Source organism: Ailuropoda melanoleuca, chromosome 9, assembly GCF_002007445.2.
Source record: "Ailuropoda melanoleuca isolate Jingjing chromosome 9, ASM200744v2, whole genome shotgun sequence".
Lineage (NCBI taxonomy): Eukaryota > Metazoa > Chordata > Mammalia > Carnivora > Ursidae > Ailuropoda > Ailuropoda melanoleuca.
This window is the reverse complement of record NC_048226.1, coordinates 27,832,036-27,856,737: the sequence shown is the minus strand read 5'-3', so window position 1 is coordinate 27,856,737 and position 24,702 is coordinate 27,832,036. Positions and strand designations below refer to the sequence as shown.

The following is a 24,702-nucleotide window of genomic DNA, read 5'->3' as shown; positions in this document are numbered from 1 at the left end:
TATATATGGACCACAACTTCTTTTTTTTTTAAGATTTTATTTATTTATGTGACAGACAGCCAGAGAGAGAGGCAACACAAGCAGGGGCAGTAGGAGAGAGAGAAGCAGGCTCCCAGTGGAGGAGCTGATGTGGGACCCGATCTCGGAACACCAGGATCATGCCCTGAGCCGAAGGGAGACGCTTAACGACTGTGCCACCCAGGCGCCCCATGGACCACAACTTCTTAATTCAGTCATCTGTTGAAGGGCATCTCGGCTCCTTCCACAAATTAGCTTTTGTGGACAATGCTGCTATGAACATTGGGGTGCATATGGCCCTTCTCTTCACTACGTGTGTATCTTTGGGGTAAATACCCAGTAGTGCAATGGCTGGATCATAGGGTAGCTNGTTTATTTTTGTGTATGGTGTGAGAGAGTGGTCAAGTTTCATTCTTTTGCATGTAGCTGTCCAATTTTCCCAGCACCATTTATTGAAGAGACTGTCTTTTTTCCACCGGATGTTTTTTCCTGCTCTTTCAAAGATTAGTCGCCCAAAAAGCCGAGGGTCCATTTCTGGGTTCTCTGTTCTGTTCCATTGGTGTATGTGTCTGTTTTTGTGCCAGTACCATGCTGTCTTTGTGATCACAGCTTTGTAGTACAGCTCGAAATCCGGCATTGTGATGCCCCCAGCTTTGTTTTTCCTTTTCAACAGTTCCTTGGAGATTCGGGGCCTTTTCTGGTTCCATACAAATTTAAGGACTATTTGTTCCAGTTCTTTGAAAAATGTCCTCGGTATTTTGATCGGGATAGCATTGAAAGTGTAGATTGCTCTGGGTAGTATGGACATTTTAACTATGTTAATTCTTCCAATCCATGAGCATGGAATATTTTTCCATCTTTTTATGTCTTCCTCAATATCTTTCAAAAGTGATCTATAGTTTCTAGGATATAGGTCCTTTACGTCTCTGGTTAAGTTAATTCCAAGGTAACGCATGGTTTTTGGTGTTATTGTAAATGGGATGGATTCCCTAATTTCTCTTTCTTCAGTCTCGTTATTCGTGTATAGAAATGCAACTGATTTCTGGGCATTGATTTTGTATCCTGCCACCTTACTGAATTGTTCTATAACTTCTAATAGTTTGGGGGTGGATTCTTCTGGGTTTTCCATAGAGAGTATCATGTCATCTGCGAAGAGAGACAGTTTGTCAACAGAACTAGAGGCTGGTTCTTTGAAAGAGTAAATAAAATTGACAAACCGCTGGCAAGACTTATCCAAAAGAATAGAGAAAGGACCCAAATTAATAAAATTATGAATGAAAAGGGTGAGGTCACANAAACACTTGGAGGCTAAGAACCATCCTGCTCAAGAATGACTCGATAAACCAGGAAATCAAAAAACAAATTAAACAATTTATGGAGACCAACGAGAATGAATACACAACGGTCCAAAACCTATGGGATACTGCAAAGGCAGTCCTAAGGGGGAAATACATAGCCATCCAAGCCTCACTCAAAAGAATAGAAAAATCTAAAATGCAGTTTCTATATTCTCACCTCAAGAAACTGGAACAGCAACAGAGGGACAGGCCTAACCCACTGACAAGGAAGGAGTTGACCAAGATTAGAGCAGAAATCAATGAATTAGAGACCAGAACCACAGTAGAGCAGATTCAACAGAACTAGAGGCTGGTTCTTTGAAAGAGTAAATAAAATTGACAAACCGCTGGCAAGACTTATCCAAAAGAATAGAGAAAGGACCCAAATTAATAAAATTATGAATGAAAAGGGTGAGGTCACAGCCAACACCAATGAAATAGGAAGGATCATTAGAAACTTTTATCAACAGCTTTATGCCAATAATTAAGCAATATGGAAGAGATGGAGGCCTTCCTGGAAACCTATAAACTACCAAGACTGAAACAGGAAGAAATTGATTTTTTAAATAGGCCAATTAATTATGAAGAGATTGAAACAGTGATAAAAAACCTTCCAAAAAACAAAACACCAGGACCAGATGGTTTTCCCAGGGAATTCTACCAAACATTCAAAGAAGAAATAATACCTATTCTCCTAAAGCTATTTCAAAAAATAGAAACAGAAGGAAAGCTATCAAACTCATTCTATGAGGCCAATATTACCTTGATCCCCAAACCAGGCAAAGTCCCCATCAAAAAGGAGAATTACGGACTGATTTCCCTAATGAATACGGACGCCAAAATCCTCAACAAGGTCCTGGCTAATAGAATCCAACAGTACATTAAAAGGATTATCCATCATGACCAAGTGGGATTCATCTCTGGGATGCAAGCGTGGTTCAACATTCACAAATCAATTAGTGTCATAGATTTTATCCAGAAGGAAAAAGCCAAAAATCATATGATTCTCTCAATAGATGCAGAAAAAGCATTTGACCCATTCATTCTTTAGCAGGATGCTTTTTAACCTCCTAGTGTTTGAGTTCCTTCCAAATTTCGTCTTGTGGTTGAGTTCCAGTTTCATCGCACTGTGGTCTGAAAATATGCAGGGAATAATCTTAGTCTTTTGGTATCGGATGAGAACTGATTAGTGACCCAGTGTGTGATCTATTCTGGAGAAGGTTTTATTTGCACTCGAGAAGCATGAGTATTCTGTTGTTTTAGGATGGAATGTTCTGTATATACCTACAAAGTTTGGTCTAATGTGTCCTTCAAAGCTCTTGTTTCTTTGTTGATCTGCTTATATGTTCTGTTCATTGCTGTGAGTGGGGTATTGAAGTGTCCTACTATTAATGTATTATTATCAATATGTTTCTTTATTTTGCTTGTTAATTGGTATATGTTATTGGCTTCTCCCATGTTTGGAGCATAGATATTTACAATTGTTAGATCTTCTTGTTGGATAGACCCTGTAAGTGTGGTAAAATGTTCCTCTGCATCTCTTACTACAGTCTTTGGTTTAAAATCGAATTTGTCTGTTAGGAGGATTGCTACCCCAGCTTTCTTTTGAAGTCCATTAGCATGGTAAATGGTTCTCCATCCCCTCACTTTCAATCTGGAGGTGTCTTTAGGTTCAAAATGAGTCTCTTATAGACACAATATGGATGGGTTCTGCTTTTTTATCCAATCTGATACCCTGTGTCTTTTGATTGGAGCATTCAGCCCATTTCCATTTGGAGTAACTATTGAAAGATATTAATTTAGTGACATTGTATTGCCTGTAAAGTACCTGTTTCTGTAGATTGTCTCTGTCACTTTCTGGTCTATATTATGCTTGGCATCTCTCTTCGCTTTACAGAATCCCCCTTAATATTTCTTGCAGGAATGGCTTGGTCATCACATATTCTTTCAGTTTCTGCCTGTCCTGGAAGTTCGTTATCTCTCCACCCATTCTGAATGACAGCCTTGCCGGATAAAGTATTCTCGGCTGCATGTTCTTTTCATTTATTACCCTGAATACATCTTGCCAGCCTTTTCTGGCCTGCCAGGTTTCTGTGGATACGTTTGATGTTACTCTTACGGTCCTTCCTCCATACGTAAAGAACCTCCTTTCCCAGCTGCTGTCAGGATACCTTCTTCGGCTCTACAATTTGCAAGCTTCACTATTACATGTTGGGGTGTTGATCTATTTTTATTGATTTTGGGATGGGATCTCTTTGCCTCTTGGAGAAGAATGCTTGTTTCCTTCCCCAGATTAGGGAAGTTCTCAGCTATGATTTGCTCAAATATACCTTGTAGCCCTCGCTTTCTCTCCACCCCCTTGGGGATCCTAGTAATTCTGACATTTTTAACTTTTCAGGGCATCATTAATCTGTCAAGCCTTTTTCCATAGGCTGTTAGTTATCTTACCCTCTTTTCTTCACCTTCCCCCCTTTCTGTCAGCCTGCCCTCTGCATCACTTATTCTCTGTTCTACCTCATTGACCCTAGCTGTTAAAGCATCCAGTTTAGACTGCATCTCATTTATTGCATTTTTAAGTTTATCCTGACTAGATCTCATTTCCGCCCGTAGAGATTCTGTATTGTCACTTATGCTTTTTTCAAGCCTAGCTATTAACTTTATGATTGCTATTCTGAATTCTATTGCTTACATCTTACTTAGGTGCATATCAAAATTAGCTCTGTAGTAGAGAACATTGCCTCAGGGTTTTTTGTGTTTTTGTGTGTGTGTGTGTGTGTGTGTGTTTTGTTTTGTTTTGTTTTGTTTTGTGAGTTCCTCCTTCTAGTCATTCTCCCCAGAGAACTTTGGGTGGGCAAATGAACAGAGTCCAAAATGTCAACCGCGATCCAAGCAAAATGCACCCTAGAAAAATGCGACGTGGTTGGAAGCCACTTCAGAAAAGCAAACAAAGCCATAATGAGACACAAGAATAAAAAATTAAAAAAAAATTTTTTTGAAGGGTGGGGAATAAAGACTATAATCTCTCAGAGTGGACAAAGCAGGGTGATCCACTTGTTCCTGGATGAATTTTGGTCTGTGTATTAGAAGACACCACATCCCAAAACTGCGAAAAAAGTTAAACTTCTATCTATAGAAGTGTGTGTATATATACGCACACGCACATGCACATATATACAGTTGAATAGAGTGAAAAAAGAACTAAAATGAAGCATATATGTATAAAATGTAGATGTGAAAAAATACAAGTTAAAAAGTGGCTATAAACCTAAGTTTGTATAATAAGAATCTAGATGAAGTGGGAAAAAGGTTAAAAAAAAAAAAAAGAGAGAGAGAGAGAGAGACGGAGAGACAAAAAGCATAAGAAAAAGAAATAAAGGAGAATTTTATCTGAAAAATAAATGAGTAATGAGGCAACACCTGGAGCTCAATATACTGTTTTCTCCTGGCTTTAGAGACTTGTGAGATCCATAAGCTTGTCATCCACGTATTCTTCCATTCTGTCTTCTGGGGGAGGGGCCTGCCATGCTGCTTCTCAGGTGTCCATGCCTGGGCGGAGTTGTTCCACTCCCTGTCAGGGGGATGGGCTCAGTAGAAACTGGTCCTCTCTGTGCCTTTTGTTCCCTGGAGTCTTCCCAGTTCTCTTCATAGCATCAGAGCAAAAATGGCCATGCCCAGTCCTCTGGCCCAGAGCAGAAAGATCGCAGTCCTCCCTCTTTCATTAACCCTCCAGGACAGTCTCCACTTCTGCATGTGTCAAAATCTGCAGCCTCCTGTGGTGTATGCCCACTGCCCTTTTTGACTCTAAAACTACATGAAGCCGCAGGCTCGCGTGTGCCCCTATACCTCCTGGGTCATGGTTGGGTGCTGCCCTACTGTCCTTTCTGGGCCACTGCCACCCCAAGAGCCTTTGCCTGATCGTGGGCACAGCCGTTTCACTCCTCCCAGGGAATGGTAAATGCCCCCATCCACCACCCCATTCCAGTCCTTTTCAGGCTGCCCAAGCAAAGAGTGATTACTGACTGGCCCAGCTCACAGTTTATGGCAACCCACGCTGAGAGTCCCCTCCTGGGCTCACTGACCATAACCTGCTTCTCCGTTCCACTGCTTGGACACTCTATCAGTTCAGGCACCCCATTCACTCTGTTGTTCCTCAGATCCCAAGACCACAATGCCCCACCTAGAATTTTGTCTTTTTCATTTCCTGAGGCCTTTTCAGAGAAGGATGTCTCTCGCTAGAGAAGATTTCTAAGGGTTCTGAATTTGTGCTCCAGTATTATATCACTTTCCAGAGCCAGCTTATGGAGGCTCCCTCACCCTTCCATTTATCTTCCGGTGTCTCCCCACAGATACACAACTGCATATGTCCTGCCTAGCAAAAAGCAGTCGCTTCTCTGCTTGTAGAGTTGCAGATATATAGTCTTACATCTCAGGCTGATTTTTTGGGTGTTCAAAATGGTTCATGGTTATCCATCTAAAATCAGGGAACCAGGTGAAACAAGGTTCCCTACTCCTCTGCCATCTTGCCTCTATCATTTGTTGTGTTTATTCATTTTTCTGTATCTTCTATTTTCTCTTCATTTCCTAAATTTTTTTTTCATTTGAAATCTTTTAGTCTTGTGACCTAAATTCTGAATTATTAAGATGGTAATTTGTGTCGTTTTCTCATGCCTTCTTCCACTTAAAAATTTTGTTTTAGTTTATTTTGAAATAGAGTATTAGATTTTGATTTTTTTTTTTTTGGTTTGGTTTGGATATATTTATTTTTTTAAATTTTTTATTATAATAATATTCTTTATTATATTATGTTAGTTTATGTTCAGTTAGCCAGCATATAATACATCTTTAGTTTTTGAGGTAGTGTTCAATGATTCATTAATTGCATGTAATTCTTTGGTGTCTTTTCATCATTCGTACTGTTGCTTAATTTTAGTTAATTTTTTTATTTTAATAGTTTTGGCTATTGACCGTGATACTTTATTGTGGAATTAGTTTTAGAAGGCCTTTAGAATGAACTGTGAATCAGAGTAGCTATTAAATTATCTCGAGCTCCTTTTCTATTATTTTTGTGTAACATACAGTAACTTGCTTGAGATTTTTTTTTTAATTTTATTTATTTATGAGGGAGAGAGAGAGCATAAGCAGGGGGATCAACATAGGGAGAAGGAGAAGCAGGCTCCCCAATGACAAGGGAGCCTGATGTGGGATTCGATCCCAGGACCCCTGAGATCATGACCTGAGCTGAAAGCAGACACTTAACCGACTGAGCCACCCAGGCACCCTGCAATTTCTTGATTCTGTTTCATTGCTCTCCTTTTATCATGTCATTTTCCCATTTTTCATTGTCATCTCTACATTGTTCAATTAAATTCCTTTTGTATCAGTTTCTTCCGTGGATCAGTTTTGAGAGTTCATAAGGGACTAGCCTACACCAGATTGTTCAGTCTTTTTTTTTTAAAGAAAGATTTTATTTATTTATTTGAGAGACAGAATGAGAGAGAGAGCATGAGAGGGGAGGGCATCAGAGGGAGAAGCTGAACAGGGAGCCTGATGCGGGACTTGATTACAGGACTCCAAGATCACGACCTGAGCCGAAGATAGTCAGTTAACCAACCGAGCCACCCAGGCTCCCCAAATTTTTCAGTCTTTAATTCAGCTACGTTTCATTCACCTGCCACCACAATGGGTAAATTTTTCTCCCTTTTAAATGCAGTTCTCAAATTGGCCTATTGAATTCTCCAGTGAAAAATGCTTCCTTTCCTAGAGTTCTGATCTGAAGTTCATTATTCATTCTTTTGTTTCCCTTCGATTTCTTCTTCAAAGACACTGAAGCCCTACTAGATGTCTTGGTAATTTGACCTCACCTACTTCTATTTGGGGGTTAGGAGGATACATTGTCACCTTGTTTTATTGTAAATATTTTTCTATGGGTTTTGGTTTTGGTATATAATTGCTCTTTCTGTTCTGTATGATAATTTTAGAATCTGAATCTTTGCTGCCACTGCTGCCTTATATTCACAGTCTTCTGTTGGAAGCATTTTAATGACTAATACTTCCTCATGGAAATATAACATAATTTCCTCAACCACTCCTTAATGTTGAAAAACCTTTATATATGCTTTCCATCTTCAGAAGCCATCTCAAAACCTTCCTGTATAAGGTCTTTATAGTTTTAATGGGAAAATGACTACTAATTATTCTCTGTCATATCCAACAATGTGTTTCTTTTATTACCCAGAATCAGTCTGTTTCTTACAGAAACTAAAATGTAATGCAAACCACCAAAAGGATATATATATAAAAAAGTTGAAACGTGTTTATAGAAAACTAGACAAAATACACATTTTAAATCACAGAGGACAAAATACAAATGGTCTAACATACTAACACCAGTATTTCAGCCAACAGATTGACAGATTTATAAACAAAATAGAAATACTAGGTACTGGCAAATCACTTGTTGAGATATAAATTAATTCCCATTTTGGTTCAGTTTGGGAGCTCTTAACGAAAATCCTTAAAAATACATGTAATCTGCAATGCAGTAATTTCAGTTCCATGATTTGATCATAAGGGAAAAGTAGATTATGTGTTTAAATTTTTAACTATAGGAATATTTGTTGCACTGATATTTATAATATTGAAAATAAAAAATTATCCAAATATCTAAAAATAAAGCATTTAGTAAAATTAGGTATATTCATGAAATGGAATACCTTAAGCCACTGGATTATGTTGTAGAATATTACTTAATGGTATGAATATATTTGCAGGGTTTTTTTATGATTTTATTTATTAGAGAGAGAGAGAGAGAGATCACAAGCTGGAGGTGGGGTAGTGGGAGAGGCAGAGGGAGAAGCAGGCTGGATTAAGCCACTGGATTATGTTGTAGAATATTATTTAATGGTATGAATATATTTGCAGGGTTTTTTTTATGATTTTATTTATTTATTAGAGAGAGAGAGAGAGAGAGATCACAAGCTGGAGGTGGGGTAGTGGGAGAGGCAGAGGGAGAAGCAGGCTCCGTGCTGAGCAGGGAGCCTGATGCAGAGCTGGATTCCAGGACTCTGGGATCATGACCCAAGCTGAAGGCAGATGTTTAATCAACTAAGCCACTGAGGCACCCCTGTATTTGCAATGTTAAATGCAAAAGCAGTTTATGTAATATCATAAATGGTGTATCCCACTTTTACAAAAATATATATACAAAAAATGTCTGGAAAGATGTACTCAAATTATTAATTTTAGGTGTTAGTATTATAGATTTTTATTTTTTTTTATGTTTTTTGAAATTTTTATTTCTTAATTTTATTTATATTTTCTATAATTAACCCTTACTGATTTTGTATTAAGAAAGAACTTACTATTGGGGCGCCTGGGTGGCATAGCGGTTAAGCGTCTGCCTTTGGCTCAGGGCATGATCCCGGTGTTATGGGATCGAGCCCCACATCAGGCTCCTCCTGCTATGAGCCTGCTTCTTCCTCTCCCACTCCCCCTGCTTTTGTTCCCTCTCTCGCTGGCTGTCTCTATCTCTGTCAAATTAAATAAATAAATAAGTAAATAAACAAACAAACAAACAAATAAGAATCTTTAAAAAAAAGAACTTACTATTAAAGTAGTCAAATGAAATATAAATTTATATTCTCATTCGTTTATAGTTTTGAGATTTTTTAAAATGTTAATATTAATGTGAGTACATAATGCATGTGTGTTTGTGTATGTAAATGTTCTTTAAAAAGATAACGATTTTGACAGTTCTGGATAGAGTCCCAAATTTGTTTTATATAAAGTCTGTATTTATGTATAAGGATACTAAGTGGATTCCATTAGATACCTAAATGACATTTATGTATAGCTGAAAACAGTATAATTGGAACTTTCATAAAATTGAAGATGTCATTTAGAATACTACTTTTCCTTTGTGCAGAAGTAGAAATTTACATGTGAGAGACTTAGTCTACATGAGCCATGTTAGGTGAAGGGAATATAGAGTACCAGAAAAGCTTGGTCTCGTGAAGTCAGGCAATTGTGGTTTTGACCTTAAGCTTCATGACTGTGGACGTAATACCAAACCTCTATGAGCCATTGTCAAGCATCTTAAAAATTTAAACATATTGCCACCTGATCTGTGGGGTTAAGATTATAGGAAATAATGTACACAATTAAGCCCTTTGCTGATCACATATTAAGTATTCAAAAAATGGTAACATGGGTGGTGATTTCATATATGACTTGCATTGTACGATGTATCCTTAGGAGATATGGTAAGAGGATTATCTTTATTTATATTATTGCTTTCTTTTGATGTAAGACCTGGGTTATTTTTTCTAGTTGGATTTGAAATGAAGGTGTCTTTCCGTATAATAGGCCTAGCTTATCAAAGAAGATAATTGCTTAGCTTTTGAGAGAGTATTTTCTTCTTTGGCTGTTGAGTGTTGGTTTATTTTTATTTTTTTGGTACTTTATGATTTGAAAACTTTCATAATGAGTACAATTCTTTGGCCCAAGCCTACTTTCCAGTCATATTGCTAAGGTAGAAGCCAGGAGTGTAGACACCCTAATCATACTGTCTGATTTAAATTTAGGCTTTATCACTTTACTCTCTGCAAATGTTGGTCAGTTATGATTTTGACATTCTAACTTTCGGCAAGTAATTTGACTTTTTGTGTTTGTTCTCATAGTTTAAATGGGAATAATAAAAATACATATCTTCTAAGTATGTTCTTCTTTTAAATATTTTTATTATGTTATATTAGTTACCATATAGTACATCATTAGTTTTTGATGTAGTGTTCCGTGATTCTAAGTATGTTCTAAGTATAGTTTAAAGGACTAAATGAGTGATTATATATAAAGTACTAAGCTTAGTAATAAGCCTTCATAAATACCTTTGTGTGTTTTTTAAATTGAGATATAATTGACATATAGCATTGTATTAGTTTTAGGTGTACAACATAATGTTTGAAATGTGTGTGTGTATATCTATGTATTATGTATACATACATATATATGTAGTGAAATAATTATCACAGCTAATTTAATTAACATCCATTACCACATATAGTTACAATTTCTTTCTTGTGATGAGAATTTTTATGATCTAATCTCTTAGAAACTTTCAAATATATAATACAGTATTGTTAACTGTAGTCACCATGCTATACATTACACCCCCAGGATTTATTTATTTTACTCAAAGTCTGTACCTTTTGAGCATCTTCACTCTTTTGGCCATAAATACTATTATTAGTTCCTACTATATTGTTTTTTTCTCATTTATTCATTTATTTAACACATACTTATTGATTGCCTACCATATGCCAGGCATAGTACCAGATACAGAAACATCAGTGAGCAAAACAAAGTTATTGCCTTCATGAAACTTATATTCTAGTGCAGGAGATTGCAAATGAATATTTGATGTTAGGCAAGTCCTATAAAGAAAAATAAACAGAATAAAGAGATGGCAGATAGTAAAGGGTGTTACTTAAGTTTGGGTATTCATTTCAGCTGAGGCCATGCAAATATATGAAAGAAGAATATTCTTGGCTAAGGGAACAACATATATAGATTCGTGAGGCAGTAACAATCCTGATGAATATGAGGAACAACATCTGTGTTGTCTACACAACTGTGGATGTAGTAGAGTGAAAAAAGGAGAGAATACTATAAGATGAGGTCAGAGAGGTCAATGATATAGAGCTTGGTAGGCCATTGTAAGGACTTTGGATTTTACTTAAATGTGCTGAGAAGGCAAGATTTTAGTAAGAATGACGTGTTGTGATTAATATTTTAAAAATATCACTGCTTTTATAACGAAAAGACTTGAGAGTCTAATTGATAAGCTATTGCAGTTGTACAGATATGATGATGGTGGTGGAGAGAAGTGATTCAATTTGGAATGAATTTTTGGATGTATTTAGAAGTAGAGCTCTTAGGATTTGCTGATGTATTTATGAGAAGTTGTGTGAATGATAGTACCGTTTACTGAAATGGGAAGCACTGTGGGAAGAGTATGTATATGGGAAGCGTAAGTGTTTTGTTATGGACTGTTACTTGGAAATGATTATGATGGAAATACTCCATCTAAGTGGAGATTTTTTGATAGTTTGATGTAGGAGTGGAGTTCAGAGGAGAGGTCAAGGCTAGAAATAAAAATTTGAGAATTGCCTTTGTATAAATAATATTTCAAGTCACTGCACTTGATGAGTGAGTTTGGATAGAGAAGAATAGCTCTGGGATACTCCAACATTTATTGGTTAAGCAGAGCAAAAGGATCCAGTAAAGAAGACTTAGAAGGTGCGGCTGGTGGGTTAGGAGGATAGTGTAATGTCTGGAAGCCTAGTGAAAAAAAGTGTCAGGAAAGAGGAAGTGATCTATAGGGTGTTAGAAATTTGAGGGGAAGGTCTTAAATAATTTCTAGAAAGAGTATGTGGAGAAAATAGTTTAAGTTTCCTTGATTGCCTGGCAATACTAGAGGCCATTTGAGTTATAATGTCATAAATTTAATGTGAGAGTAGTCAACACAATTCATAATTATAGCCACTTTGATCTGCCGAGGCATGTGTACAGAGTAGGGTGAGAGTTGGTTTAGAGTTTAGATTTTGCCATGCAAGCATGAATAAAGAGGAGAGGGGAAGGGAATGTACATGCTGTGTACATGCAAGGAAGTGATTATAGTGAGGGCTGTAAAATCTAACATTGATAAGGAGGGATGTGGGGCCAGACTTCTGCATGCTCCAGCCAAACCAGATCTTTGTGGCCAATAACCACATTCTGTTTTCATCTCTTCTTGTGTTTTTTGAGATGCCTTTTTACATTTCCTTTCTGCCACCTTTCCTAACTCCCAGGCCAAACAAACACACAAATATCCAATATCCATATGTTCAAATTCAGTCCATCCTTCAAGAGATAGCAGACTTGGTACTTCCTTCTTGAAACCTCTCCTCCTCACCCCCACTGAACAGTGCTTTTGTTTTCCTTTTGAACTCCTATAGCAGTCTAACTTTTTAATTGGCCCTTATTGGTTGATATTGTAGATTTGTGTATGTGTGTGTATACATACTATATATATATATATATATATATATATATATATATATATATCTCTTTCTACACTGTGTGGTTGTGAGGCACAGGGATATGTCCTTGTATCCTTAGCATTTATCATAAGCAAAGGTTTGAGAAGTCAATGAAATCCTTTTTTAAATTCAAATTCAATTAGCCAACTTATAGTACATCATTAGTTTCAGATGTAGTGATCAGTAATAGGTCAGTTTTATATAATACCCAGGGCTCATCACATCACGTGCCTTCCTTAAGTCAATGAAATCTTAAGTAAAACAATTTCTTCAGTGTTTTCCAAAGCAATTGTGAAAGCTAGAATTTCATAAAGATTCCTTTTACTTCATCTATATACTGTTTTATACTCACTATAGTCTATAGCAATGCTATGTTATTTTTTAACCAGCATCATCATCATCATTATTTATCTATCTTACAGGAGCATCTTTCTTTAAAGAAGTATATTATTGACATTGTGGTTGAAAGTGCAGCTCTACCAGAGCCTTTGAAAGATGGAGAAGAGCGGCAGAAAAATAAAAAAAAAGCCAAAAAGATAAAAGCCCGGATGAATTCCAGGTACCATAAATATCCTTAAAAATAAGACAAAACAAAAACTGTTAGTGATATATCCTTTTTAATGTAAATCTAAGGAAGACCCTCTGCCCTGCACAAAAGTTTCAACTTGTTTGCTTTAAGATAGCCTTGAAAATAATACTGATGAGCCTAATTTATAGCCACTTTCTTTGATTGAGAAAGAAAACTGCATATCGATCTAAAGCCCTTGCTTTCACCTGTTAAGAGCTCTTCTTATAATTGGATGCCAAAGCCTTGCCAAACTTGTGCCTCCTCCAGCATACAGTAGTATGTTTAAGTATGTGTAAACTAAGCCTATTTTTCTTTCCAACTATTGATTTTTAAATGAGGTATCAAAGAAAATCAATAGCAATCAACAAATAGAAGTCTGCTGGCTGTAGTGTCAAATCCCATGACTAGGTTTAATCAATTTGGTTGCCTGTCACAACAAGAAAAAGTTCAAGAAATATCTTGAAATGGAAAGTGAGTTGTCAGACCTGTAGTTTATCATCAGCCTCCAAAGTAACATCTGAGGATCAGACAGCTGTGTAGTACATCATTGCCTCACATGCTTTGAGCATCACCTGATGACTGATGGGGCTTATTCATGACACAAATGTAGTTCCTCTGTAGAAGATAATTTTTGCTGTTTGAGGGAAGATAATCTAAATATGTTGTTTTACCTTTATTACCAAATGTTTTGAAAGTTGGAGAAGTTGACCCATGGGATTATAGAAATATAGTTCTAGAAGGTGAATAGTGGTTATCGCTCTATAGTTTCCAATTTAAGAATGGAACTAAAGGTGTCCATTTTATCTTCCAGAATCAGTGAAAACAAACAAAGAATAAAAAAGGCTTTTTTGATTGTATTTTTTAAGATTCCTCTAAGTTTCTAAAAATAGTTTCACAGTATACTTGAAGGTATTACTGACCTTCATTTCTAGTTTATGCTAACAACTTACTGACTTCCTGACACTGAAATGCCATACAGCCCATTTTTGTGAGTTCTTTTTTTCCTCTATACATATTCCCTTGCTAAGCTTCCCCAGTCCTGTGTCTCTAAATATCCTCTACTTCGTGATGATCACCAATTTAATATCTTCAATTTTACTCAAACATAATCTCCTGTTGTTCTCTCCCTCACCCCACTCTCCAAAACCCCTTTGTCCCATAGTCTTCTCTGTCTCAGTAAATGGATACTCTATTCTAGCTTTGTATGCCAAAAACCCTTGAGGTCGTCCTTGACCTTTCTCTTTTTCCCACACCTCACATCCAGTCCAGCAGCAAATAATGTTAGCCTTGATTTAAAATATATTCAGAATTTGACTATGTCTCTCTAACTTCACTGTTTCCCTTGAACCAATCCTTTGTCATCTCTCACCTGAACTACTGCAGTAGCTCTGTGACTAGTATCCTTGTCTCTGCCCTTGCCTCCTTGCAGTCTGTTCCAAATACTCTAGCCAGAGTATTAAAATGTAAGTTAGATCATGTCACCTCTCTTCTCAAAACCTCAGGTTTCCTTTTCCCACATATATCCATACACCTGTCTCCCTATCTCCTTCTGGTCTTTGCTCAAATGTTCCCCTTTTGCTGAGGCTGTCCTCAAGAGCTTGACTTTTGTTTTATTTGTTTTTTTAAACATAAGTAGTGATAACCTATTAAAATCTTAACATTATGGAAAAAATACCTATAATTCTGTTGCTAACATTTTGACACACACACACGTATATTTAGATTGATGTGTATATATATATATATATATATATATATATATATATATATCTCATACTGCAATGAAGATAAGTCTATAGATATAGATATATATCTATATATACGTGTGTGTGTGTATATATACGATCTTTTTATACATACCTACCTATATCTGTAGACTTATTCTTCATTGCAGTGTGATTTATTTAAGTGAAATGTAGAGGTGTCCAGTATGGCTTGTTGACTTTTGACAAATCTAGATACTCATCCATACTCCTTCAGAATTGTCTTTGTGCCTCTTTCCAAGTCAGTTGCTTACCACTCTGGCCCTTGGTAATCACTGACCTGCTTTCTGTCATTATAGATTACTTTTTCCTGTTCAGGAAAGGCATTCAAATGAAATCAAACTCCCTTGTGGCTGGTTTCTTTAACTAAGTGTACTGTTTTTGAGATATATCAGTGTTGTTGCATGTAGGTAGTTTGAGTCTTTTTATTATTGTACATATGCATTGTGTGCATATCCTACAATTTTTATTTATTCATCTGTTGATAGACTTTTGGGTTTCCAGTTTTTGGCATTTATAAATTAAGCTCCCCTCAGGTCCTTGAGTGTATATGTGTTTTCGTTTCTCCTGGGTAAATGCCTCTAAGTGGAGTACCACACCATTTTCTGTAGTGGTTGTACTCTTTTACACTCCTATCAGCAATATGTGGGAGTTCCAGTTGCTCCACAGTCTCACCAGTACACACTTGATATTGTTAGTTTTTAAAATTTTAGCCTATTTTAGCAGGAGTGTCATAGTATCTCAATGTGGTTCTAATTTGCATTTTCCTAGTGACTAATAATATATATTGAGCATCTTTTCATGTGCATTTTAACCGTTCAGTATCTTTCTTTATGAAGTGCCTGTTGAAGGTTTTTGCCTATTTTAAAAGTTGAGTTGTCACCTTACTTTTGAGTTGTTTATATATTCTCACTACAAAGTTCATTGCCAGATATGTGTATTGAAAATTCGTTCTTGCAGTCTGGAAATTGCCTATTACATTTTCTTGAAGATAGCCTTTGATAAGCAAAGGTTTTTACTCGTGATGATGTTTATTTTGGGTTTCTGGGTTCTAAGAGGCCTCTGAACAAAAGTTAAAAATCCTTCTGTATTTTTTTCTAGAAGCTTTGTAAGTTTTATTTTTGCATTTAGGCTCATGATTCACCTCAAATAAATTAATGGGTATCATATGAAGCATTGGTCCAAGTTTATTTTTCCATATAGGTAACCAGTTGTTCCAACATTATTAGCTGAAAAGGTTTCTTTTTCCATTATACTGTTAGCACTTTGGGTAAAAAAAGAAAGGAACCTTCCCTTTGTTTGTGAGTCTGTTTCTGGACTGTTCTATTCTTTTATTTTAAAACCTTGATAAAAAATAGATATCAGGGGCGCCTGGGTGGCACAGCGGTTAAGCGTCTGCCTTCGGCTCAGGGCGATCCCGGCGTTATGAGATCGAGCCCCACATCAGGCTCCTCTGCTATGAGGCCTGCTTCTTCCTCTCCCACTCCCCCTGCTTTTGTTCCCTCTCTCGCTGGCTGTCTCTATCTCTGTCAAATAAATAAGTAAAATCTTTAAAAAAAAATAGATATCAGTCTCTGAAGTGTAGATCCATTTCTGGACTCTGTGGTCAGTTATGTAACGTTGATACATTCATCGGTCTTCAAACTGTCTTGATTACCATGGCTTTATAGTAAGTCTTGAAATAAAGTACAAGTCTTCCAATTTTGTTGTCTTTTTTGAGACTGTTCTGTTTTTCCAAGGTCTTTTGTTTTCACATAAATATTAGGATCAGTTTTTAGTTTCTAAAATAAAAAAGCTGGTTAGGATTTTGATTGGGGTTACATTGAATCTGCAGACCAGCTTAGGAAAAATTGACATCTATCTGATAGTATTGGGTCCTCCACCATGATTAAGGTGTTTGGCTTCTTTAATTACTAGTAATATTTTGTAACGTTCATTGTAGAAGTTTTACAACTATATTGCTAAATTTGTCCCTACCAATTTTAGTTTTTTGATGCTATTGAAAATAATTTTACTTCATTTTGTTGTTGTTGTTAGTACATAGAAACAATTAATTTTGCATATTAATATACCGGGAACTTGCCATATTGACTAATGAGCTTTAATAGCTTTGTGAATTTATAAGATTTCTTTATGTACATAAACATATCTAAGAATAAAAACAGTTTTGTTTTATTCATTATATACTCTTTACTTCTTTTCATTCTCTATTGCACTGCATTGCATCTTTGGCAAAATTTTGAACAGAAGTGTTGGTCCTGTTCTTAGGGAGAGGTAATTAGTTTTTCACATTAAGGTATTGTGTTAGCTGTCGTTTTATGTAGATGCCCTTTATCAGGTTGAGGCAGCTTTTTTTATTCTTAGTTTCCTGAGATCTTTTTTCATAGATTAATCTTTCAGATTTTCAAACGCCTTTTTGCCTGTATTGAAATGTGCCCTTTAATTTTATCAATGAAGTTCATTACATTGATTTTTATAATAGTTTTATTGAGATATTCACATCCTGTACAATTCACATATGAAAACTATACAACTCTATATTGATTATTGAGGTATAATTGACATACAACATTATATTAGTTTCAGGTGTACAACATAATGATTTGATGTTTTTATATTTTGTGAAGTGATCACCACGGTTAGTCATTAACATCTGTCACCATACATAGCTATAGAATTGTTTTATTTGTTCTTTAAGATTTACTCAGCAACTTTCAAATATACAGTGCAGTATTATCAACTATAGTTGCCATGCTGTACATTACATCCCATGACATTTATTTTATAACTAGAAGTTCTTTTTGACAGTCTTCTACCATTTTGCCTATCCTCATCTGGCAACCACAAATCTGTTCTTCGTCTGTGAGCTTGGTTGTTTATTTGTTTTTGCTTTTTTTTTTTTTTTACTTTTCTTTTTTTTGGTTACCAAAATGAGATCATACGGTGTTTGTCTAACTTATTTCACTAAACATAATACCGTCAAAGTCTGTCCATGTTGTTGCAAATGGCAGTTTGCATTGGTATATGATGTTCTGGAAAAGGCAGACTTATAAAGACAGCAAAAACATGTGTGGTTGCCAGGGGTTGGGTGAAGGGAGAGAGAAATAGAACAGAGAGGATTTTTAGGGGTTAAGATGGCAGAGGAGTAGGGGTCCCCCTTTTCAGCTGGTCCCCTGAGTCGAGCTGGATAGGTACCAGACCATCCTGAAGACCCACAGAATCAGCCTGAGATGCAGGAAGATACATCTGGATCTCTACAAATGAGCATCTCCAGCATTGAGTTTTGAGGTATGAAGCAGGGAGCCGTGAATCTGCACGCAGATATTGGAAGATAAACGGAAGGGGAAGGGAGCCGCTGCGCTCAGGCACTGGGAAGCAGTAGCCACATGCACTGGGGAGCGGGCCGGACTTGCAGACCTGCACCCGCAAGAGAGCAGACTGAGGCCATGAGCCTGGGAATGCACGTGGGACAAGACCGAAAACCGAAACTCCAGAGCGCACACTCGAACTAGACTGATACCGGGAGTTCGGGAGCGCACCTGTGTCCAAACTGACAACCAGAGCTCCAGAGCGCACACGCGAACTAGACTGAATCTGAGAGCTTGGGAGCGCGCACATGACCTGACTGAAAACCGGAGCTCTGGAGCGCTCACTGGAACCGGACTGATACTGGGAGCTAGGGAGCGTGTGGGAACCGGGGGCAGCTGGTGGTGTTAGAATCACAAAGGACAGAGATGTGCCAGCCCTAGAAGCAAGGGCTGGGACACTGGCTGTGGGGTGCACAACCCAGGATGCTGCAGGGTTTTTAGCAGCACCAACAGAAACAGAGTTAAAGAGGCCAAGATAGCTCAGTGGAGCATGGACTGCGATCTCTCTGTTCAGACACAGAAACTAGGATTCAGCAACTGCTTCTCTGACTCTCAGAAATACCGGCTCACATTGTGCCAGTCCCCATCCCCCTCGCAGGGGACAGGGAGACTCTACCCAACAGGGGTGCCTGAATATCAGTGCAGCAGGCCCCTCCCCCAGAAGGCAGGCTGAAAAATCAAGAAGCCCACATCCCTAAGGTCCCTATAAAACAAGCGCACACCGCCTGGGTTCTGGTTAATAATTGGGACACTGGGCAACCCTACAACCTCTCCTCATCAGAACGATGAGAAGGAGAAATCCCCACAAGCAAAGAAAAGACAATGAGTCTGTGGCCTCTGCCACAGAACTGATGGATATGGATATAACCAAATTATCAGAAAAGGAGTTCAGAGTAACAGTGGTCAAGATGATGTGTAGACTTGAAAAAATATCAATGAAAATATTAAGGAGAATATAGAATCTCTAAGGGCAGAAATGAGAGCGAATCGGGCAAAAATTAAAAATGCTATGAATCAAATCAGTTAAAACTAGATGCTCTGACGGCCAGGGTGAATGAGGCAGAAGAACGAATTAGCGAATTGGAGGATGGGATGGTAGAAGAGAAAGTTAAAACAGAAACTTGGCTCAAAAAAATCCAATCTCAAGAATGTATATTATGGGAGATTACTAACTCAATGAAACGTTCCAATGTCAGACTCATCGGCATCCCTGAGGGGGCAGAGAAAGAGAGAGGTCTAGAAGAGATACTTGAACAAATTGTAGCTGAAAACTTCCCTAATCTAGCAAAGGAAACAAGCATTCGTGTCCAAGAGGCAGAGAGGACCTCCCAAGGTCAACCATGACAAACCTATGCCACGTCATGTCATATCATAGTGCAATTCACAAATATTAGATCCAAGGATACAGTACTGAAAGCGGCCAGGGCGAAGAAATTTCTCATATACAGAGGCAAAAATATCAGAATTACGTCAGACCTCCCTACACAGACCTGGAATGAGAGGAAGGGTTGGCAGGGTATTTTTAAAGCTCTATCCGAGAAAAAGATGCAGCCAAGGATCCTTTATCCAGCAAGGCTGTCATTCAGAATTGATGGAGAGATAGGACCTTCCAGGATCGCCAGACACTGACCAAATTCATAACCATGAACCAGCCCTACAGGAGATATTAAGGGGGGTTCTATAAAAGTAAAAAGGCCCCAAGAGTGATACAGAACAGAAATTCACAATCTATAGAAACATAGACTTTACAGGCAACATGACATCATTAAAATCATATCTCTCAATAATCAGTCTCAATGTAAATGGCCTAAATGCTCCCATAAAGCGCCACAGGGTTGCAGATCGGATAAAAAGATATGACCTATCCATTTGCTGTCTAAAAGAGACCCATCTTGAACCTAAAGATACATCCAGCCTGAAAGTGAAGGCACGGAAAACCATTTTTCATGCCAGTGAACCTCAAAAGAAAGCTGGGGTAGCAGTTCTTATATCATATTAGATTTTAAACTAAAGACTGTAGTTAGAGATACAGAAGGACACTATATTATTCTTAAAGGATGTATCCAACAAGTGGATATGACAATTATAAATATTTACGCCCCCAACAGGGGAGCAGCAAGATACACAAGCCAACTCTTAACCAGAATAAAGAGACATACAGATAAAAATATGTTAATAGTAGGGGACCTCAACACTCCACTATCAGCAATAGACAGATCACCTAAGCAGAAAATCAACAAAGAAACAAGAGCTTTGAATAACATACTAGACCAGATGGACCTCATAGATATATATAGAACACTACGCCTGAGAACAACAGAATACTCATTCTTTTCAAATGCACATGGAACATTCTCCGGAATAGACCATATAGTTGGTCACAAAACAGGTCTCAATTGATACCAAAAGACTGAAATTATTCCCTGCATATTCTCAGACCATATTGCTTTGAAATTGGAACTCAATCACAAGGAAAAATTTGGAAGAAACTCAAAACACGTGGAAACTGAAAACTATCCTGCCCAAGAATGATTGGGTAAACCAGGAAATTAAAATCAATTTAAACAATTTATGGAGACCAACGAGAATGAAAACAATGGTCCAAAACCTATGGGATACTGCAAAGGCAGTCGTAAGGGGAAAATACATAACCATCCAAGCCTCACTCCAAAGAATAGAAAAATCTAAAATGCAGTTTTTATATTCTCACCTCAAGAAGCTGGAGGTGGAACAAAAGAACAAGCCTAACCCACGCATGAGAAAGCAGTTGAACAAGATTAGAGCAGACGTCAATGAATTAGAAACCAGGAGCACAGCAGAACAGATCAATAGAACTAGAAGCTGGTTCTTTGAAAGAATAAATAAGATCAATAAGCCACTGGCAAGACTTATCCAAAGAATAGAGAAAGAACCCAAATTAATAAAATTATGAATGAAAGGGGGCGGTCACAACCACCATCAATGAAATAGGAAGGATCATTAGAAACTTTTAACAACAGCTTTATGCCAGTAATTAAACAATCTGGAAGAAGTGGATGCCTTTCTGGAAACCTATAAACTACCAAGACTGAAACAGGAAGAAATTGATTTTTTAAACAGTCCAATTATTATGAAGCGATTGAAGCAGTGATCAAAAACCTTCCAAAAAATGAGTCCAGGGCCTGACAGATTCCCTGGGGAATTCTACCAAACATTCAAAGAAGAAATAATACCTATCCTCCTGAATCTATTTCAAAAAAAGGACACTGAAGGAAAACTAACAAACTCATTCTATGAGGCCAGAGTTACCTTAATCCTCAAACGAGGTAAAGACCCCATCAAAACGGAGAATTACAGACCGATGTTCCTGATGAATATGGACACCAAAATTCTCAACAAGATCCTAGCTAATAGGATCCAGCAGTACATGACACAGGTTATCCATCATGAGCAAGTGGGATTCATCCCTGGGATGCAAGGGTGGTTCAACATTTGCAAATTGATCCGTGTGATTCATCATATCAACAAGGTAAGAGTCAAGAACCATATGATCCCCTCAATTCATGCAGAAAAAGCATTTGACAAAATACAGCATCCTTTCCTGATTAAAACCCTTCAGAGTGTAGGAATAGTGGGTACATTCCTCAATTTCATAAAAACCATCTATGAAAAGCCTACAGCAAATATCATTCTCAATGGGGAAAAGCTGGAAGCTTTTCCCTCAAGACCAGGAACACGAGAAGGATGCCCACTCTCGCCAGTATTATTCAACATAGTACCAGAAGTTCTTGCAACAGCAATCAGACAGCAAAAAGGGATAAAAGGGAACCAAATCAGCAGAGAAGAAGTCAAAGTGTCTCTCTTCACAGATGACATGATACTCTCTATGGAAAACCCAAAAGACTCCACTGCCAAACTACTAGAACTTATAGAGCAATTCAGTAATGTGGCGGGATACAAAATCAATGCTCAGAAATCAGTTGCATTTTTATACACGAACAATGAGACTGAAGAAAGAAAAATTAGGGAATCCATCCCATTTACAGTAGCACCAAAAATCATACATTATCTCGGAATTAACTTAACCAGAGATGTAAGGGATCTATATTCTAGAAACTACAAATCACTCTTGAAAGACATTGAAGAAGACACAAAAACATGGAAAAATATTCCATGCTCATGGATTGGAAGAATAAACATAGTTAAAATGTCTATGCTACCCAGAACAATCTACACTTTCAGTGCCATCCCTAACAAAATACCAATGTCATTTTTAAAAAAACTGGAACAACAGCCCTTAAATTTGTGTGGAACCAGAAAAGGCCCCGAATCACCAAGGAATTGATGAAGAGGAAAAACAAAGCTGGGGGCATCACATTGCTGGATTTCAAGCTATACTACAAAGCTGTGATCACAAAGACAGCATGGTACTGGCCCAAAAACCAGTGGAACAGAATAGAGAACCCAGAAATGGCCCCTCGGCTCCTTTGCCAACTAATCTTTGGCAAAGCAGGAAAAAACATCCAGTGGAAAAAAGACAGTGTCTTCAATAAATGGTTCTGGGAAAATTGGACAGCTACATGGAAAAGAATGAAACTTGACCACTCTCTCACACCATACACAAAAATAAACTCCAAATGGATGAAAGACCTCAATGTGAGACAGGAATCCATCAAAATCCTAGAGGAGAACATAGGCAGCAACCTCTTTGACATCGACCATGGCAACTGTTTTCATGACACATCTCCAAAGGCAAGAGAAACATCAGAAAAAATGAACTTGTGAGACTTCATCAAGATAAAAAGCTTCTGCACATCCAAGGAAACAGTCAAAAAAACTAAGAGGCAGCCCACGGAATGGGAGAAGATATTTGCAAATGACACTACAGGTAAAAGACTGGTATCCAAGATCTACAAACTTCTCAAACTCAATACATGAGAAACAAATAAATTAAAAAATGGGCAGAAGATATGAACAGACACTTTTCCAATGATGACATACAAATGGCTAATAGACACGTGAAAAAATGTTCAAAATCATTAGCCATCAGGGAAATTCAAATCAAAACCACACTGAGATACCACCTTACGCCAGTTAGAATGGCAAATTGACAAGGCAGGAAACAACAAATGTTTGAGAGGATGTGGAGAAAGGGGATCCCTCCTACATTGTTGGTGGGAATGCAAGTTGGTACAGCCACTTTGGAAAACAGTGTGGAGGTCCCTTAAAAAGTTGAAAATTGAGCTACCCTTGACCCAGCCNCTCCTATGATCCAGCAATTGCCCTACTGGGTATTTACCAAAGATACAGATGTAGTGAAGAGAAGGGCCATATGCACCCCAATGTTCATAGCAGCATTGTCCACAATAGCTAAATTGTGGAAGGAACTGAGATGCCCTTCAACAGATGACTGGATTAACAAGATCTGGTCCATAATACAATGGAATATTACTCAGTCATCAAAAAGAATGATTTCTCAACATTTGCAGGAACATGAACAGGACTGGAGGAGATAATGCTAAGCGAAATAAGTCAGGCAGAGAAAGACAGTTATCATATGGTTTCACTCATTTATGGAACATAAGAAGTAGGAAGATCGGTAGGAGAAGGAAGGGAAGAAGAAAGGGGGGGTGAACAGAAGGGGGAATGAACCATGAGAGACTATGGACTCTGGGAAACAACCTGAGGACTCCAGAGGGGAAGGGGGTGGGGAAATGGGATAGGCCGGTGATGGGTATTAAGAAGGGCATGTATTGCATGGTGCACTGGGTGTTATACGCAAGTAATGAATCATGGAACTTTACATCAAAAACTAGGGATGTACTGTATGGTGACTAACATAATATAATAAAAAANGATGGGTATTAAGAAGGGCATGTATTGCATGGTGCACTGGGTGTTATACGCAAGTAATGAATACTGGAACTTTACATCAAAAACTGGGAATGTACTGTATGGTGACTAACATAATATAATAAAAGCATTATTAAAAAATATTAAAAATAGGGGCGCCTGGGTGGCACAGCAGTTAAGCGTCTGCCTTCAGCTCAGGGTGTGATCCCAGTGTTCTGGAATCGAGCCCCACATCAGTCTCCTCCGCTATGAGCCTGCTTCTTCCTCTCCCACTCCCCCTGCTTGTGTTCCCTCTCTCGCTGGCTGTCTCTCTCTCTGTCGAATAAATAAATAAAATCTTTAAAAAAATATTAAAAATAAGAACAAAGGAGTTTTAGGTTATTGAAGGGACTCTGTATGATACTATATTGCTGGCTATATGTCATTATATATTTGTCCACACCCGTAGAATATTGAGGACTATAGAGTGAACCGTAATGTAAACTATGGATTTGTGGTGGTAAAAATGTTCAGTGTAGGTTCATCAATTGTAACAAATGTACCACTCTTGGGAGATGTTGACGTTGGGGGAGACTAAGCAGGTGTGTGACATCAGGTATATAGGGGAATCTCTGTACTTTTTTCTGAATTTTTCTGTGAACCTTAAATTTCTATAAAAAGTGAAAGTTTAAAAAATTTTTATCTTTTTAAACCTGTAACGATCTATAGTAACACCCCCTTTTTCATTCCTGAGAATTA

At 37.7% G+C, this 24,702-nt stretch overlaps 1 protein-coding gene across 4 annotated transcripts in view; it reads left to right on the top strand.

Moving 5' to 3' along the window:
• The window catches only part of SCAPER (S-phase cyclin A associated protein in the ER), a 490,627-nt gene that overhangs the window by 204,588 nt on the left and 261,337 nt on the right, over positions 1-24,702 (top strand). For all 4 annotated transcript variants that reach the window (XM_034668001.1, XM_034667999.1, XM_034668000.1 and 1 more), the window contains exon 19: positions 12,856-12,992. In XM_034668001.1, the coding sequence (XP_034523892.1) occupies positions 12,856-12,992 (137 nt within the window). The remainder of the gene's footprint in view (positions 1-12,855; positions 12,993-24,702) is intronic.